Source organism: Mercenaria mercenaria, chromosome 12, assembly GCF_021730395.1.
Source record: "Mercenaria mercenaria strain notata chromosome 12, MADL_Memer_1, whole genome shotgun sequence".
Taxonomy (NCBI): Eukaryota; Metazoa; Mollusca; class Bivalvia; order Venerida; family Veneridae; genus Mercenaria; species Mercenaria mercenaria.
The window spans coordinates 22157384-22178409 of NC_069372.1; the positions used below are offsets into that span (position 1 = coordinate 22157384).

Sequence of the window (21026 nt, forward strand, 5' to 3'; positions counted from 1 at the left end):
CCTTTCAGTAATAGCTGTTTGTCTTGCACGCAAAACTTTAACCAGAATTTGTTAAGTTCAAAAGGGGGCATATTTTGCCAAAAATACATGTCAGAGTTATGGGACTTGACCCAGTGAGGTTGGTAATTGATCTAGAAAAAGAAAAAAATAAGTTTCAAATTTATATCCTTTTAGTAATAACTGTATGTACTTGCACACAAAACTTTAACCAGGATTTTCTAAGTCCAAAAGAGGGCATAATTTGGCCAAAATGAAGGTCAGAGTTATTGGACTTGGTGCTATCGACTAGTTTTATAACCCCGAAGACACGTGAAGTTTCAATTCAATATCTGCATTAGTTTTGGATATAGTAACTTGCATGTAAAACTTTAACCAGAATTTTCTAAGTCCAAAAGGGGGCATAATTTGCTCAAAATACATATCAGAGTTATGGGACTCGACCCAGTGAGGTTGGTAATTGATCTAGAAAAAGAAAAAAATAAGTTTCAAATCTATATGCCTTTCAATAATAGCTGTATGTACTTGCACGCAAAACTTTAACCAGAATTTTCTAAGTCCAAAAGGGTGCATAATTTGGCCAAAATGAAGACCAGATTTATGGGACTTACTGCTATCAACTAGTTTTATAACCCCGAAGACACATGTGAAGTTTCAATTCAATATCTGCATTAGTTTTGGAGATAGTAACTTGCATGTAAAACTTTAACCAGAATTTTCGAAGTCCAAACGGGGGCATAATTTGCTCAAAATACATGTCAGAGTTATGGGACTAGACCCAGTGAGGTTGGTAATTGACCTAGAAAAAGAAAAAATAAGTTTCAAAGCTATATGCCTTTGAATGATAGCTGTATGTACTTGCATGCAAAAACTTAACCAAGGTGTGACGCCGACGCCGACGCCGACGCCGACGCCAGGGTGAGTAGAATAGCTAAACTAGTAGACTATTCTTCGAAGAGCTAGACTATTCTCGAGCTAAAACATTACACGACGACTAAATTATTGTTTCCATATGTGATGCGTACGATTCCTGTACAATTCATAATTATCATTCTGTTGTTTTTGGAAACGGAAAACTTTGGTTAAATATCCATAACCAGGGCTCAGAAATCAACATCTCTACCAAATGCACCTACGGAAAGTTTCTGAACGATTTTTATCTCTCGTTATTACAAACCTGACATAACCAATATTTTTTCATAAACAGAGGCAAAATTTCAAGAGTAATAACTTTACATTAGAGTTATTTTGAGTTTGAACACATTTCGAGTACAGATGAGTATGGACGTAGTGACAAGCTTTCAAATTTTTATATAAAGTCTTCGGGAAATTAGATAAAACACATCGACTGATACTTACCAAAAATATTTAATATATTTCCTAAAAACAAACGATCGCACAAGTAACACGCGACTTTCAAACATTCACAGTAATCTGCAAAAACCGAATCGACGCGGACATCTAAAAGGGGAGAAAACAAGGGGAAAGCGAGTACGAACGTTGTTGGGGGCAGTGCATTTGGGGTTTGCAACTGATACAGCAAAACATTCTATGGATTAGATTACAGCTTATCTTACAAGAAGAGGTTATGATGAAAGAAACAAGACGAAGATACCAGAGGTCAATCACGTCCCGTTATCGCATAAACAGCACGTGAATTGCCTTGTTTGCACATGATTGTTCTCTCTTTAATATATGGGCAACTCCAGTGAAAAAGGGTAGTTTATGCAAGAATACATTTCCTGGGCTGCGCCTTTCAATTCCTTCACATCTGAACTCCAACCAATGGTTTTATTCAACTGTTGAGGATGCATTACTTCTTAAATAACGTAAACGGTTTAAGAATTGTTTGTTTGACAGAAAATAATCCGGGTCGTGATAAAATTAGATAAACAATCGCCAAAAACATATCAGTTGGAAGTGACCTTCAGAATACTTGGTACCATATGCATGTATTATTACATAAAACCATGGTGCATCGACCTTACTGTAGAAGTCATTCAAATAGTTTTGTAATTTTTGTAGACCTTGTTTTTCCGAGTTGATTACCTATGCAGTCTCAAATATAAGAGCAGTTTGTGAATTTGCTACATCATTAAAATGCATGGATAACTGATACCATGCAGCTTTAAAGCCGTTTATGCTTCTTACAAACGCATTAGAGAAAATGTTACAGACTAACAAAGAAGGAGTTATTTTATTTAGAGTTTTTATATGTGCACCAATTTTACGATACATTTCATAACATTACGAGTCTTTCTGGATCGTAACATGGTGTTTATTTGGCCTACGAGTTGATTTCTGTAACTGTTTTCCATTTTCGTAAGAAATACAGTGATTGTCATTATGAAAATACATTCTTGATTTGAAATACATTGGTGTATGAGCGGGCGGAAGCGGAAGGCCTCCATGCGTAATGCATGTGATGTGCAGGTGAATACTGCATTGTCAAAACTTATTCCTTATATTTGCAATTACTGTTCTCTTTATTTCACTTTAATTTATTTGAATCAGTATGGTAATTTTTTTAAAGTCTTAGATCTCTCTGATGAAATCGACAATTACCTGCTGCTGTTTGAAGAGCAAACACTATAACGTTGCATCTCAACGCCCATCTTCAATACACAGCTTCTGGTCATTTTTTTTCCATATAACAGCATGACCTACATGTATATGAACAGCTGAAGCTAATGTAGCGTTTTGATCTCCGTAGTCATCCTAAAACTCACGAAAATTGAGCTAGATATAGTTTATCAAGGACAGGCATTTGCACTATAATTACTTGTATTTATTAGCTGCCTACTTAGAGATATGTTAGTACTATACAATATTCGTCTTCGATAAAGGGATACTGACACGTGTAAGTGAGTGAATGCACGTAAAACTTGTTTGCACTACCACTACTGTAATCAACTAGTACAAAAAAGCAAGAGGATAAACTTAAAATAGTTTACTACTAAAGATGGAGTGAACCATTAGACAGACAGAAAGCTGATATGGAGATGGAAACTTGTGGCAAATACTAGTTTGCTCTCTTATTTAGCCTGATTCCAGAGGCATCAAGTTTATACAACGCAGCACTTCATATGAAACATTCCATGTAGTTATTTTTTCATTTTTCTATTTAAATTTTGTTCATAATTATGTTTCTTTTGTTGTTGTGTCTTCTGCAAAAGCAGTGAGTACATGCGTGTTTGCTTCATAAGGTTTTCATTTTCAACTGCGTTTACACGTGCAGTTTTTGTGTTTACATTTCGTTACGTTTCATTCTATTACATGTGTAAGGGTTTCATCGATTGAACATATCTTTATGAAAATTTAGTTACCCTGTCCTGCGTCTTTGAGACATAGTGGAGATTAAGAATTACGGCTCAGATATTGACGGTGATAAGGCGGTGTAGCATGGTGTAGAGACAATACAAAAGTTTTACAAGGCATATATATGAAGATATAGAGCTTTGAAATGCAAACCTAAGTAAGGTTTTTCGTAGAATAACCCTCGTTTGTGGTTCTTATGCGTAGAAATATATCACTAAGGCATTCGGCCTTTGGCCTTCGTGATATAGCGCGGTATTCAGTTTGTAACTTGGGAAATGCTGAAACATATCGAATAACAGTGAAGAACTCTTTTAGCTTCATTAAGAAACCCTGCTACGGCTCTTGTAGACCTTTACTTATATGTAATACTTGTATAAAACATTATCATACATTTCTGTCACGAAATGATGAGAAAAAGTAATTAAGTGATTCATACTCCAAGCAACACACCTGGAAAGAATCTAACATATGCGCATGTCAGACATGCAATCAGGTGAGGAATGTCAGCCTAGAGAATTAGTAAAACATGATATTTAGAAATGTATAAATATAACTCTTCGCACACACGGTCCAGGATAATTAGATTTTAATTACATTATGTATGCATTTAATTATATTTTCAATTTACATATATTAAAGAAAAAAGTGAGCGTTGTCATGTGTTACACTAAATACGCCATATATACTTGTTTCACCCAGGCTGTAAAGGGAACATTTAAGCAAGTTAAAGATGGGTGAAGAAATTTATCCTTGGTTGATTCTTGTCGTAACGGTAAGTTGCTGTTTACAAAATATCGGCAATATATTTTCCTACTTCGTTAGAAGGCATTGACACAGACACAACTTTCTAATATCTGTGTTCTATATACAGGAAATAATTGCTAAATTTTCAAAGCCGGTGACGCTTTAGTGTTCAGAGTAGCTAAATATCGTACATAAATTTGACATTATGATGCAAGTACTCTCTGCTTAGGCTGAATTGCATGTGATTTAATTGGCTTCAGTTTGCTTTGTTGTTACGCAGAAACTTTCAATAGGTTTATATCTGCTGTCAATAAAATCTAGTTTTCTACTTACATGTATTTCACGATGCGAAGGCTCAGAACAAAAAGTTTTAAGACATAAATGCACGTTAAACACGTTCGCTCTTGATGTTTTTCAAATATTTTGGATCATTTAGGCATAGATGTTATAATAAAGTATGTTAAACGTAAGTTTAAGACAATACTAAAAATAGTTAATTTTCAACTTTTCATTTAATTACCTCAGAAGAGTTGGTCAGCTGTTTTAAATATGATGCAAATGCATATAATTCATATGTACTGTAAACGTTAATTTCGATCATTTATGATTTCTTTCAGGTTAACATCGTATGTGGTAAGTAAAATATTAGAAGCTTGGAAAGGAAGAAAGAATCTTACGTTTACGCTTCAGATTTATTTGTTATAATAATAATAATAATAATAATAATAATAATAATAATTCTGATGATGATGATGATGATGATGGTGGTTATAATAATAACAGCAAATGCAACAAGTATGATCATAACAGTAATTCTAATTATGATAAATAACAATGACATTTGAAATTTGGGTGAGCGTTAAATATAAATGGGTTTATTGTACTCAAAAAGCCTTAATCTTATCTTTCATATTTATCTCTATCTCACTCGCGCAGTCTGGTCAGGATCCATGCTGGTCGCTAACAATTTCTCTAATTGCAATTTGGTTTGAAAGCGAACAGCATGGATCCTGACCAGACTGCGCGGATGCGCAGGCTGGTCTGGATCCATGCTTGTCGCAAACGCACTATGTTGGTTTTCTCATAGTGCGGCTCATTTTATGTTGTACCGCCGGATTGTTCAAATCTTACAGTCAGGCTAAACTGTGATATATGCAGAAAGTTGTCGCAAAATATGTAAGGTTTCAGTGAAAAATATTTCCAAAATAGAGACCTCCGAGGCCTAGTGGTTAAGGCCGCTGACTTCAAATCACTTGCCCTTCATCGATGTGGGTCCGAGCCTTATTCGGGGCGTTGAATTTTTCATGTGAGGAAGGCGTCTAGCTGGCTTACGGAAGGTCGGTTGTTCTACCCATGTGCCTGCTCACGATGAAATAATGCACGGAGGGGCACCTGGGGTCTTCCTCCACTATGTAAAGCTGGAAAGTAGCCATTTGATCTGTAATTCAGCCGATGCAACGTTAAACCCAACAAAATAATAAATAGATAGATAGATAGATAAATAAATAAATAAATAAATATTTCCAAAATAAACCAGAGTGCCCCAAGAGTAAAATTTTGGCAAAATTACAGACTTTTCTACGAAAGAAATTACAGACATTTTTTGCGGAAGTGTAAACATTGCAAAATTACAGACTTTTTTGTGAAAGTGTAAATATTGCAAAAAGTATGCAAAAAAAAGTTGCTGTAAGGCGTTTTTCTTGTTTTAGTTATGTCGTATGTTTTGACATACTCATTTGATACAGAACTGTATTTTTCAATATTTTATTATTCACAAGGTAATATTTTATATCAAAAATATATATGGTAGGTAATTTTGAGCAAAATAGAAAATTCTATTATCTTATGTAAATATTGTGATTTTTTTTGTTAACATGAGAATGATACTACCGGATATTCGGGTAAACAATATTGCTTTTCATAGAAATGGTTTTCTAGTATTTTAATACGAAAGTGGTGGATTAATGAATGATATTTTAATAACTTGCAGTGGTCGGTACCTCGCCAATACCACAGAATACTACTACGGAGAACAGTAAGTGATGTATATCTAGCTTTCCGTACGTTATTCAATACTCCCAAAAGACATAAACTACTATTTAAATCAATTTTCAAATGTAATCAATATTTTCTTTCATCAATAAAAACCTCCTTTTTATTCATAATCCTACAATTGTTGTAGAAAATATTTTTTTCAGGGCGAATCTGGCACGTTTTGTCATAAATATTACAATTATATTTTGGAAAACTATTATATATTTTTTTCCAAGTAAAACAGGAATGCTTTGTTTAAAGTGGTTGAGTTATTCCTCTTTCCTTAACAAATCAAAGCTCGAATCATTCCTTTTACTACAAATACGAGTTATCTCAATTGAATAATGCCCGATTTTTATTCTCGATGAAGAAGTGTACCAAATTGGTCAAATATGAAGATTTTCAAGATATATGGGCTTAAGGTAGTTCTGCACGTTTGATAAAAACCGGACGTAACATCTATAACTTTAAAACATAGAATAAAGCGTGCAATCGGCTTGAAATGTGCGGATCTCATGAGCAAATATTTCAAAAACAAGCACATTGCATATTTCATACTACAGACCAATTGATTATTTACAACTTTGAAATAATTGTAGAAAATTTTCTGTCTGCGGAAATGTTATGTAATGTTGTGACGAAACCATGGGCTGGAATACCTTATCTTTGATAGATCTTATATAATCTAAATGGTCAGTGTGAGTGGATATTGGTTCAATAAGAACTGCTTGTTCACTAATAATTCATCCGCATTGTTCATGAATAGGACTTTTTTGTGTAGCACATGAACATCCTTTGGATGTGATTCGGAATAAAATAAAGATGCTACGATTGTCAGAAATACACTTTAACTTTGGTAGCGGGATAAACTCGCAACCAAAAATGGGTTCCGTTCAATGACTTAATAAATATTTACACTTTGAAAGTTCCATCGTTGTGTAGTGTTGGTCTAGTGTACCATTCATAATGTTGAATGTACGGGTTATGGTTCAAATACTGGTCTGTGCCTTTTCTCTCTTTTTTTTGTTCTGAAAAAAAAAGAGAGTCATTACGAATCATAGGGTCAGGATCAAACGTGTGACTAGAGTCTGGGATGACATCTGGCACTTGTTACATCTGTAGTTCTGAAAAACATAAATTGATGCAGTCGAATAATATGACCATTTTTAAGCAGGACATGATGGCACAATGCAACGTTTGAACACTTGGTGTTCGTGGAATTTTCTCTTTGTCATTTATTTCAACATTAAACAAATCAGAGGGCAAATAGCTTATACTACATAATCTATAAGGAAATTTCATAAGACAGACCCTTACACCTCGCTTCAATTTTTTCGATGAACCAACCTAGGCAGTTAATTATATTTATATGTTTGCTTGTTAAGTAATACCAACGAATGTGAGGTGAAATGTCAACTAAATAGTGTAGGTGGATGAAGACCCTATATAACCCACTGTTTTACGGAGGACCGTCAGCAAATAGTAGTGTGCATAAGAAGAATGTGGCTGTTTCCGTTACTTTACATTTTTACAATTTGACAACCATAATTATGCACATTATATCTGGTCATTAGAATATACACGATTTCAGCAGATCTGCACCTTCATTAAACCGAACGACTAAAGAAATACGATATTTGACGATTTTGTTTACATTCAAGAAAAAGAAAATTTAACTAAAATTCTTACGTGTATGATTTAAAATAAGACCCCTGTGAGCACTTAAAACTTATCCCAAACAGTAACCTGAAGACGGAAATGACTTCCAGTCAAGAAAGACTTACTGTATTGTTCGTGTGACCACTAACTGAAAACAACACGTCTAAGGCCATTTAACTTCCATTTCCGACTCATTTGCCACTTGCTGAGATCAGGACAATAAAGGTTAGGTCAATAAATTGACGAATACACCTGAAATAAAACGACATTAATCTCAAAACAAAGAAATTGAGTTGTCGATGTCCCAACACATAGAAATTGAGTTATCTACATTAATCTCAACACATAGAAATTGAGTTAATACTTATCTATATTAATCTCAACACATAGAAATTGTGTTATCTACATTAATCTCAACACATAGAAATTGAGTTGTCGATGTCCCAACACATAGAAATTGAGTTATCTACTTTGATCTCAACACATAGAAATTTGAGTTATCTACATTAATCATCTCAACACAAAGAAATTGAGTTGTCGATGTCCCAACACATAGAAATTGAGTTATCTACTTTGATCTCAACACATAGAAATTTGAGTTATCTACATTAATCTTAAAACAAAGAAATTGAGTTGTCGATGTCCCAACACATAGAAATTGTGTTATCTACATTAATCTCAACACATAGAAATTGTGTTATCTACATTAATCTCAACACACAGAAATTGAATTATCTACATTAATCTCAACACATAGATATTGTGTTATCTACATTTATCTCAACACATAGAAATTGAGTTATCTACATTTATCTCGACACATAGAAATTTGAGTTATCTATATTATTTTCAACACATAGAAATTGAGTTATCTACATTAATCTCAACACATAAGAATTGTTTCTTTAATCCCAGTTTGCCAAAGGAAGCTGGACGTGGTATTTGTTGTGGATATGTCGAGTAGTATATGGATTCCAGATTTCTACCTACAGCTCAAGTTTCTCCATGACCTCGTTGGTTCCTTTGATATAAATGGGGAAAACGTTAGGGTGAGATATGTTTCTAACTTAACACCCTGCATTACAAATAAAGTACACCTACAAATGGTTCAGATCTGTTTTAAACTCCAAAGAGAGGTCCTGGCATTCAATTACTAGTTTACCAATTTTGCATATTCGTTGGTATACAATTATTTTTGCTTTGGTTTTGTTGGATTTAACGTCGCACCGACCCAACGACAGGTAATATGGTCGAGCTTTGATGGAAGAAGAAAATCCCAGGTGCCCCTCCGTCTTTGCATTATCTCATATTCTCTAATTGAGAGTATCAATCATCAAGCATTAAATGAAAGTGTTTTTCTTCAACCAATTAAGGTGGGATTACTGACGTTTAGTTCGGATGCAACAATGCAGTTTTACCTGAACACGTACAGTGCCCGAGACGAAGTCAGGAAAGCCATTCTTGCAGTGAAATCTGAAGGCGGTTCAACAAACACGCATCTTGCACTACAGGTAACTAAAGGCATAATACTATTAAAAGGCGGATAAATGATACAATGCATACGATTTAATTATGTGCAAAACAAAAATAAGTAAAAATAAATAAAAAATAAATAAAAACACGCTATTTGTTTCTTTCTCTATAACTCTCGTATTATTTGATTTTCCGTGGAAAATGAGTTTTAGAGAGATTTTAAAGCTCTTCTGTCATATTTTTTTTTCTGTTTGGCCAACAATTATTGAAACGTTACCATTGTAGAGAGCCAAAGATGAAATGTTGACACTAAAGCATGGATCTCGAAGTGATGCAGACCACGTGATTATTGTAATTACAGACGGCCTATCCATGAATCCAAAAGCAACGGCAACACAAGCTCAAAAGATTCACCAAGCCGGAGTTGAGGTCATTGCTATCGGTGAGTACGACAAATGCGACGGCGTATAACATTTGTATACAGTTGCTTCTTAAATGTTTCTTAATCTTGATGTTTACAGATTCCTATCATAAGTTACATTTCCTGAATAAATATTCGCAAGTTTTGATATATATATTTTATATTTATCTTTAACTGAATGTCTGAACTAAGAATCGTCGCTATTTTTACAAATTGCTAATTAATATATTGAACCTATGTCCCTTACCTAACCTTGTGTTTCTGAACCATGTTTAGTATATTTAAAAAAGTTTTAAGTGCCCGAGACTGTCTTTTTAAATGTCCCTTAAAATTATGTCGAACTGACTGTCGGGTGAATAATAATGAGGTTAAAATATAGACTTGAACAAAAACTATAATTTCTTTTGAACGTCAATTGTAATCACACTTAAATATACAAAAAAGACCAGAAAACATGGTAGTGTTTTATATGGTAGCGTTACTTCTTTTCTGCTCAGGATTAGTGGACACGCAACACATAAGATCTCCACCATTTCTCAAAAGATAATAGGTACGGGTAGATTTCTCGGATCGTCTTTTGATAAACATTTTAACACATTTTACAAATATCTGATTAAAAGCAGGACTTCTAGTATGTTTTATTTTCCGAATTTTATAAACAACATCTCCATAGTATTCAGGGTGTGTGAGACCAAGTTTTTAAAGTGTTTTAAGGTTAATATAATTATATTTCTTTAACAGTCTGGACGATATTGAGTAAGCTCTTGAAAAACGAATAAGTTGTGAAATATAGACACCGTATGATGTTGCTCGAGGGACTGCTCCATTAAGATTGGAGAAGTTGCCAATTTCAAAATTAAAGTCATCTCTTTTATCATATATTTTCGTTTTTAGATTATTATTCACAACTGTTATATTCAAGTCCAAAAATGTCGCTTCTAAATCTGAAGTATTAGCCTTGTTAAGTTGTAACTCTTTTGGGTCTATGTGTTTAACCATTTCATAAAATTATAGGTCACCGCCCATATCTAAATTATCATCAAGATACCTTGAGGTTCCATTAAAAGCTTCAATAATTTCAAATTGTGTCTCAGTGGATAGGCTATGCATGAAATCTCGTTCATAACAGTATAAGAATGAATCAGCACTGAATGGGACGCAGTTTGTTCGTATCGGGATACCAATCATTTATTTGTAAGTTTAATTTCCAAATTTGATAATATGTTATCTAATAGATTCCCAACAGCTTCACAAACCTGACCACATATCCATAGGATGTACCTCTTAAATTTAATGATAGAAACAAAGTGCTCTTGTTTCATTGCATGCCAAATAATTAACGTTTTTCTTGCAAATGTTTTCTAAATTAAAGCTACCAGTTTTTTCTTTTTCCTTTAATAAGATTATGTGGTAATTTAGTATAAAGAGTACAAAAGTCATAAGTACTTATAGTCGAATATTTGAAGTGCTTTTTATTAGCTTTTTGATAACATCTGAGTTCTTGTTGGACCCAAACAGATTAACCCCCGAGTTTTTATATATATCTAGGAGCAATACTTCTGTACGTGGTCTTTTATTGCAGTAAGACAAGAAGTCAAAAGTAAAGAAATACGTTTTGTTGTGCATAAGGTTGAATTTGCAATGAATCGAGCTTTATATGGAGTTTTGTGTAGCTTAAGGATCAAATAAAGAGTAGGTCGATTCAGCGTTCTTTAAATGTCGAAGTGAAATCTTGGGTTAAGGAGGTAGTAAGGAAGGGTTTGATTCATAATAATTTTACTCGGGCTTTATGATTTTAAAAATATTCTTTTTCCATTCAGTAAGAGCGTTCGGGTCTGCATTTTCTTTTCGACACCATTTTAGCATAGTCATCAATAGACCGAGTTATTTCAGAGAGACATTTTTGAACATCAATGGGAGACTTTGGTCATTTATCTCCCTTTCATACCCTTTTACAGTAAGTGGGTCCTTTCATTTGGATTATTCTGCTGTTACCACTATGTTATTTGTAACAATATGATGAAAAAAAAAGCTTCTTTATTGATCATCATGACTGTTGACTTGATAATGTCTTCAGGTACATATTCTACAAACACTCGAGTATCTAAATTTGACATTCCAGACATTTAATTTAAAAAATATGCAAAATATCTCGCACCGTAGAACTGAGATATCTCAAAGACAAAACAGTGATAAAGTCAGAGGATTTCAAATGATGGGACCTACTTCCAGTTCTATTATCTCTGTCATAATCCAATAAGGGAGATAATTTGAAACTCACTAAAGTCTCTCATAGTAAGAATTCTATATATTTGAACTTTGGAGAAAATATTTCTGATTCTTTTATCATCAAAAATCTTTAAATTACACGCTATTATATGACCTGCTGGTTGGTAACAGTATTTAGATTCTTTACAGTTCCAACTGTCTGGAACAGCTTTAAGTCTAAATCCGAGACAATTTGATTGTAATTTGATAAAAAATATTTCTAACTGGTTTATTATATTTGTAACAGATAATATGTGGTTCCGAATTCTTGACTACAGATTTGTCTTTAAAATTTCTAGGTAAATCAGTAAACTCGATTCTTTTATTTATGAAAGATAATTTTAGAAGGTTGCGTTTATGGTCGGATTCAGAATCACTATGAGGTCTAAGAAAATGCTGCGTATAGCTTTGAATCAAAGACGCAGTTCCGTAAAATAGATGTGTACGTATATCAATATTCTTGATCAATTTGCCTCAACGAAGGTTAAATTAACATGATAAGATAGCATATCTTCCAGAGTGTTTTAGTATCAGGTTGCAGCCAGCGGCATAACTAGTCATTCTTTTGCGAAGTTTACGTTTGATATTCCCATTTTGTCAAACATCATGAGAACGAATCTTGCGTCTTCTTGGGGAATACAGAGAAAATATCTCAATTACGGAATGTTCCCTTTTGATAAATGTTATTTAAACCTAATAGAACGGGTTTTCGTAGAAAATTAATCCGTTAAAGTTCAGAGACATGTCTAAGTTGAGCCTTGAAACCAGAAGTGATGCTGACTTCATATTTACAAATTTACTTTAAGACTTCCGATTAATGCATCTCTTGGATTCTTAGTTTTTGATGCATTTAGTCGCATAACTCCCTTATTGCAATATCATATACATATGAGCCGTGCCATGAGAAAACCAATATAGTGGGTTTGCGACCAGCGTGGATCCAGACCAGCCTGCGCATCCGCGCAGTCTGGTCAGGATCCATGCTGTTCGCTAACAGTTTCTCCAATTCCAATAGGCATAAAAAGCGAACAGAATGGATCCCGACCAGACTGCGCGGATGCGCAGGCTGGTTTGGATCCATGCTAGTCGCAAACCCACTATGTTGGTTTTCTCATGGCACGGCTCAATTATGTGCTCTATAATTATTTCTGGCAGGATATAGCATTTACCAAATAATAAAATTATGAATTTTTAAGACTTTTGAATTTGTGTTTGCAGGTGTGGGAAGGGCGAACAAAGAGGAACTCGCCGAGATGGCATCTAGACCAGAGTTTGTGTTCGCTGTGAGCAACTTCAACTACCTGCAGGAAATCAGAAATAGTTTGGCAAAGACAACCTGTAAATGTTAGAGCAAATAATGAAACGAACATATTTCATCCTGTTGTAATGTGGAGCGATACCACTTATAAACACGCTGGTTCTTTTATGAATTAAATAAAGAATCATATTGTGAAGTTTTACTTATTTAAAATCTTAATTAGATATTTTAGAAGACCTATTACGACGGATTTTGGGCATTTTGGCGCCCTAAGTTGCGACGTTCGTGACGTCATCACTGATAACATACTGTTGCCAAGACGACGGAAAAATAAAAAAGGAACCATAGCGCTATAGTTGGACCAAGTTTCATCAAAATCGGAAGGAATATTAAATAGACAATTTTATCTATTTTTCTTCTTATCTCATTGTTTATCTGTTGAGACATATACATGTAGAATAAACCATTTTTCCTTTTCTCTTGTGTGTTATTTCAAATGCTTTAAATCATCTAAAATGATAACTTGAGGTGTATGTTCCATACCCGTCACACAACATTATACTCGTGAAAACCAGTTGATGATGTTTATTTAAAACTTATACAATTATTTTATTGTTCAATTTTATATATCAATAGCTTACACTTTTATTTAAGATATAATACATCCTACACAGTTTGTGTTGGAATAAAGTAATAAAATAATGTTACATCAAAGCGATGAGCTTGAAAAAAAAATTGCAAATAGGCGATTATTTGGCGGATATCTCCAAAAATGTAGATAACAATCCTAGATTACGTGTTATAATCGAAATAATATATCTCAAATTGATTAAAATCATTATTTGTCGTTCAGATGCGTGTTATTATATGTCTCGGGCTGCGCTTTGGAATTCTTTCACACCTGAACTCCAACCAATGATTTTATTAAACTGTTGGGGATACATAACTTCTTAAATAACCCCTAGTGTACGTCTTTTTGTTTGATAGAAAATAAGTCGGGTCGTGTTGGACAATACTTTTTTTATACAATATTTCTTTATTTCGTCAAGGTTAAGTGGACGCATACTTTGAAATTAGAAAAAAGTGGGTGGGGTATGATAAAATTTACCTGCAAAAAAGTACAAAGTTTTGGTACATGAAATGGATACTGTTTCAACTGTTATAAGTACACAAAGGAGTGCTCACTAAAATGAAAATGAGAAAAACTGAAACAAGAAAGTTATTGTTGAATTACATAAGATTCATTGTGTACATTCAAAGTCAACAATTAATATTTTTTGTGCGAAAATAATAGTGCTTTACCTTGTCCAAACATTTATCAATCTCCTACAGATTCTAATTTAAAGAAAAAAAGTGAAATAAGTTCACTGTCTTGCTTTTCATTTTGCATATGTAAGCTAAAACACATTATTTAGTTTGTTTACAAAGTAGTGCATAAGAAAAGATATGGTGGTCAAGGAATGCCACATTCCAAAACTAAAAGAGTATATTCCCCTTAATACATTAAAAATTCATCGTTACAGAAGTCGAGTGGCTTACAATAAGGGCCTAGAAATGTTTCCATTATTAATTTTCAACTTGTTATTCATGAACTACAATGCACTTAAATATCAAAACACACTGAACAAACTTTTGAAAATGTATTGTCTTAAAAATCCCTTAAATAAGGTATGAAATTTGGTTGAGAGGTCCAATCAATGTGTATATGTGCAAAAGTAACATTCTAATCTTGTTCACAAAACTTACTAATACACAGCAGGAATGTCAATGATCTAAACTGGACGAATATACAGTTATTCCCACTTTAATGTCATTTATAATTTGTCCTTGAATTCTCCACCATACTTTACATAACTCTGTTTGCAAGAGTTGCACGAGAATGCTGCCATTCACGTAAAAACGGGGTCAGATAAGTTGTAAATGCAATATCGTCTAAACGTAATTAATGGATTATGCAGTTCAAGAAAAACTTTATCTCATAACGTAATGAACAAGTATAATGTTGTAACAACAACGACACTTAAACTGATCTAAGTAGCAGTCGGTTTATAAGTGACTTTATTGATTCATTTTGTGTTTTGTTATTGTTGTCAAAAAGTATAACGGAAGTGCCTCACAACTGAAGCGGAAACCAGTTTGATGCGCAAAGTAGTCCACTGTAAGTAATATTTTTTGATAAATGTCCATACAAATTAATAATTTTCTGATATTAAAAACGAATCTCTGAATAGGATTCGTTATTTGATAAGAAATTATAATCATCGACATGTTTTTTTTTAAAATCATACACGTGCTGACACCTAAGTTGTCTTCCGTTGTTTATTAGAATTACCTTTCGTCCGGCGCAGTAATACTTTTTGCAGTGAATCGCCGAGAAGTCGTGGGAAAATTAAAAACCATGTAAATAAACTAAAATTAACCACCTTTTCAAGATCAATTTCAAGTGATCGACGTTATGCATTTAACCCACCTGACCTGTGTAGCATCTTAGATATCTGTTCTAAGGTATTCATTGTGTAGAATGTCATGTTATGCCCTTGCAATGCTAATCCCACTCTGATTTTTTTGTTTACATTTTTTATCAATGAGAAATATGGCGTCCATCCCGAGCTGAAATGACGTGGCGTTAAATGTTTACATGTTTAAGCAAACCAGGTGTTAGAAAGAACATTTCATCTCTTCAACATTATTTGTAACACTGGTATTGTAAAAAACCTGTTTTTTCCTTATACAAAAGCTTAATATTTTGTGTTGAATGTACTTTCACAAAGACCTCTGTTTTCCTATTACATTCATAGTACCACATCCTTATCCACAAAGTACTGAATATTACAGGTGTCCATCAGTATTATATCACTTTAGGAATATGTTTTTTATCTTCCCACCATCGATTTCTTGAATATGCACCCTTCCTCATTTCTGTATGAACTGTGAATGTAGCAATGTGCGCCCCCTTAAATAACAGTAACTACAGACAATATCATAAATATAACAGATTGAACACAGGTGGGTAACAAGAATATGGTGACAAAAAGTAAATTACTCTGTACTAATATAACATGAATTATATGATATTTGTAAACAACAAGGAAAATATTTGTAAACAACAATGAAACAAATATTTATTTTTCTACCCTAAGATGTTTGTTTGGGTTTGGGGACAGCGATACTCTTTTATCGATTTTCGCCGTATTCTTAGTTGGGAGAATTAGAATTTTATCAATGAAATCATGGGGAAAGCATGGAAGTGTGAATGTATAATTACTCGGTTGTAACTGTGGAATGTCATTGACGGTGTTTATCAGTATGATTTTGGGTCAGATTTCTGCATATGCCGAAGCTTGTTCTCATTGATAAAATTATGTTTGTTTAGATAAAATTTCATTGTACGTTTGTATTCCTTACTTGCACGGTTGAGTAAGCATGTATTATGCGCGGTTTTATTTATATTGAAATTCCTCCGCGCTCGATTATATATAACTCGCTTGTTGCGACAACGTGGCTCGTACCAGAGTATATTTATTAGCTTAGTAGAAGATCCACTTGTATCTTTATATTTGCCCAAATTTGGCGAATTAAGAGGACGCATACTTTGAAATTAGAAAAAAGTGGGTGGGGTATGATAAAATTTACCTGCAAAAAAGTACAAGGTTTTGGTACATGAAATGGATACTGTTTCAACTGTTATAAGTACACAAAGGATTGCTCACTAAAATGAAAATGAGAAAAACTGAAACAAGAAAGTTATTGTTGAATTACATAAGACTTATTGTGTACATTCAAAGTCAACAATTAATATATTTTTGTGCGAAAATAATAGCGCTTCACCTTGTCCAATCATTTATCAATCTCCTACAGATTCTAATTTAAAGAAAAAAAGTGAAATAAGTTCACTGTCTTGCTTTTCATTTTGTATATGTAAGCTAAAACACATTATTTAGTTTGCTTACAAAGTAGTGCATAAGAAAAGATACGGTGGTCAAGGAATGCTACATTCCGAAACTAAAAGAGTATATTCCCCTTAATACATTAAAAATTCATCGTTACAGAAGTCGAGTGGCTTACAATAAGGGCCTAGAAATGTTGCCATTATTAATTTTCAACTTGGTATTCATGAACTACAATGCACTTAAATATCAAAACACATTCAACAAACTTTTGAAGATGTATTGTCTTAAATGTCCCTAAAATAAGGTATGAAATTTGGTTGAGAGGTCCAGTCAATGTGTATATGTGCAAAAGTAACATTCTAATCTTGTTCAGAAAACTTACTAATACACAGCAGGAATGTCAATGATCAAAACTGGACGAATATACAGTTATCCTCACTTTAATGTCATTATGATTTGTCCTTGAATTCTCCACCATACTTTTCATAACTCTGTTTGCACGAGTTGCACGAGAATGCTGTCATTCACGTAAAAAAACGGGGTCAGATAAGTTGTAAATGCAATATCATCTAAACGTAATTAATGGATTATGCAGTTCAAGATAAACTTTATCTCATAACGTAATGAACAAGTATAATGTTGTAACAACAACTATACTTAAACTGATCTAAGTAGCAGTCGGTTTATAAGTGGCTTTATAGATTCATTTTGTGTTTTGTTATTGTTGTTAAAAAGTATAACGGAAGTGCCTCACAACTGAAGCGGAAACCAGTTTGATGCGCAAAGTAGTCCACTGTAAGTAATATTTTTTGATAAATGTCCACAGAAATTAATAATTTTCTAATATTAAAGACGAATATCTGAATAGGATTCATTATTTGATAAGAAATTATAATCATCGACATGTTTTTTTTTAAAAATCATACATGTGCTGACACCTAAGTTGTCTTCCGTTGTTTATTAGAGTTACCTTTCGTCCGGCGCAGTAATACTTTTTGCAGTGAATCGCCGAGAAGTTGTGGGAAAATTAAAAACCATATAAATAAACTAAAATTAACCACCTTTTCAAGATGAATTTCAAGTGATCGACATTATGCATTTAACCCGCCTGAACTGTGTAGCATCTTAGATATCTGTTCTAAGGTATTCATTGTGTAGAATGTCATGTTATGCCCTTGCAATGCTAATCCTACTCTGATTTTTTGTTTACATTTTTTATCAATGAGAAATATGGCGTCCATCCCGAGCTGAAATGACGTGGCGTTAAACTTTTACATGTTTAAGCAAACCTGGTGTGTTAGAAAGAAAATTTCATCCCTTCAACATTATTTATAACACTGTTATAGTAAAAAACCTGTTTTTTCCTTATACAAAAGCTTAATATTTTGTGTTGAATGTACTTCCACAAAGACCTCTGTTTTCCTATTACATTCATAGTACCACATCCTTATCCACAAAGTACTGAATATTACAGGTGTCCATCAGTATTATATCAGCTTAGGAATATGTTTTTTATCTTCCCACCATCGATTTCTTGAATATGCACCCCCTTCCTCATTTCTGTATGAACTGTGAATGTAGCAATATGCGTCTCATGAAAAATATTGACAATGTTATCAACAATATGTTAACAAAAATCGTGTTTCTTACTGCTTTGCCATGTTCGGGCGTTATTCTGTACATTGGAGCAGATAACATTATTACACATATTTTTGACATAACTCATAAACAATGTAAGTAGAGCATACCCATCAGAGAAGAAACAATCTACTTCTTTTACGGCAAAGTCTACTAAGTGTTTTAACAGATCTGCAGAACCAATAGTGTAATCAATCACAAAGATGTTTTTAAATGTAAAATTTCCAATGTCTTTATCTTGAGCAAATCGGCCGTTGAGAATGTAAAGTTTGTTATTTTTACAAATTTCAATTAATTTTCTACCAGTGTTATTGATATTACTATCTCGAGATGTCCGTAAGATGCTCATATCTAACGGATTAAAATTTCAGTTTGATTAAAAAAATGTCTTCGTCAAATTCAAAAATGTTCGTTAAAAATCGTCTGGTTCTGTGAAATCGTCTAAATTTGCGACGTGGGCATTGGCATCACCAGTCAGCAAAATATTTTCACTTAAATTACACATGTCAATAACTTCATTTTCAAAGATCAACAATTCATTTTGTTTGAAAAATATTGAAGATTCCGGCGGAATATACAAGACACCAATAATAAAATAATTTCTAGGAGTAAAAGTACAATTCTTGATTTTTAACCACATAACGTAGTCAGAATCAGAGTTAATAATTTCTACATGGCCATATAGATAGTTTTTTACAAAGACACCAAGACCACCAGACTTTCGTACATTAGTCTGCTTACGGAGTTGTTTTAAAAAGTGATAACCTTCTAAGTTGATTTCATCATACTGGTCAATTTTACACTCAGTACAACAAAACTATCAATTGTTTTCACCAGTTCAGTAAATTCTGGATAATTCAGTCTACTTTTAATTCCACATACATTAAGAGTACCAATTTTCAAGCTATTATTTTGTAAATCAGAGAAATTAACATTGTTCACTGACCCCTGTCTGTCCTAAGTATTGTTTTGATCTTGACCTTTCCCATCTCTTCACGTTACTGTGATGCGCAGGAGAGAGTTGTGACGTTCTTGGCAGTTGATGTCCGTGCCTTGTTCTAGTAGCCCTACGTGAACTGGTTGTCCGGCCCCGCGGTTCACGACGGCGTGATTGGGATCGTCTACGTCGTTGTAGGCTGCCCTGATTTGTTTGATGAGGTTTGGGCGGTTGGTCCGAAAATGATTTACTGTTAGTCACTATCAGAATTATTTGGATCGCTTGTCACCTGGTCTGGGTCCTTCCCAAAGGATGTCTGTGAGGTGCGACTTGGCTCAAACACAGTACCAGACATTTGACGTTTTACTGTGTCTTGTTTCTCTTGGATAGTGTTAATAATTCTTTGTTTGACGTCAGTATCTCTAGATTGTGATGGTACAGAATGCCAATCAGGAAAGAGATATTTGTGCACATGACCCTTCACAAGAATTGAGGCAGGATATGTCATATGTACACTAAGCGCACCATGCTGTTCACGCAGCTTCTAGAATTCAGCCCACAGGGACTTCCGAAATTTCTTTTGGGTAGTCTCTTGAAATACCTATTTTGGTCCCCTTTAAAAGGGTGGCGTTGTTCAATATAAGATGCACTTGCTCACTGGTACTAAATGTTGCTAGAATTTGGCGATGTTGGGGCTGTTTCGGAAGAAGGTCTCCTGCTCTGGGTATAATTACTCTTCCTAGCCTACAAGCCCTGGGGATCTGGAACAAAGCTGCTGGGATTTTTAAATTTTTCAAAATAATATTGCTATTATGGCAGTATTTTCACCTACAACCTCTGGGCAACCAGAGAATAATAAATTGACTTCCATCTGCCGGGCCTCAATATCAATTTGTTTATATTCGACCAACTTGAGTCTCTGGTCAACGACCTCGTGTGCGGCGCTATTGAAATACACATAAGATTCAATATTGTCAACTCTACATTGCACCAAATTCAGTCTTAACATTCCTTCTAATAAGACGTTTAATTTTTCATCTATTGGCAATTGTTTCAATAAGTCCATATTCAAATCCAAATACTCTGAAGGTGGGCTTGACATTACCCCACCCGTCGAACCAGTTTAGTGGCTTGTACGTTTAGAAGGTTGTACAGGCTTATATCCATCAAAGGGTCATATTTACCTGTATACTGGGCGAATACACTTGCTGTATCACTCTGTGTTCCTGTAGCCATGGTACAATGTCTCAACTTTACTTCAAATAAATTTTCAGTCACTCTGTTTGCCACATTTACAAAAACACTTCCGAACATGTTTGATTACCCACAATTACCCTCAAGAATTAGATATATAACAGTGACCTTCAGAAACCTTGGTACCATATGCAT

At 33.9% G+C, this 21026-nt stretch overlaps 1 protein-coding gene across 1 annotated transcript; it reads left to right on the forward strand.

Annotated features, from left to right (window-relative positions):
- The first annotated feature begins 4003 nt into the window (after window positions 1-4003).
- On the forward strand, window positions 4004-13649 carry LOC123533648 (collagen alpha-1(XIV) chain-like). Its single transcript, XM_045315382.2, has 7 exons — window positions 4004-4087; window positions 4677-4692; window positions 6050-6094; window positions 8668-8801; window positions 9126-9263; window positions 9511-9667; window positions 13133-13649. The coding sequence occupies exons 1-7, from the start codon at window positions 4046-4048 to the stop codon at window positions 13261-13263; spliced, it is 663 nt and encodes a 220-aa protein (XP_045171317.1). The 5' UTR covers window positions 4004-4045; the 3' UTR covers window positions 13264-13649.
- Window positions 13650-21026: the final 7377 nt, after the last annotated feature.

Coding starts and splice junctions, on each gene's coding strand:
- LOC123533648 (XM_045315382.2), top strand. CDS start 4,046: ATGGGTGAAGAAATTTATCCTTGGTTGATTCTTGTCGTAACG. Junction 6,095..8,667: donor GAATACTACTACGGAGAACA/GTAAGTGATGTA, acceptor CTTTAATCCCAG/TTTGCCAAAGGAAGCTGGAC. Junction 9,264..9,510: donor ACACGCATCTTGCACTACAG/GTAACTAAAGGC, acceptor TTACCATTGTAG/AGAGCCAAAGATGAAATGTT.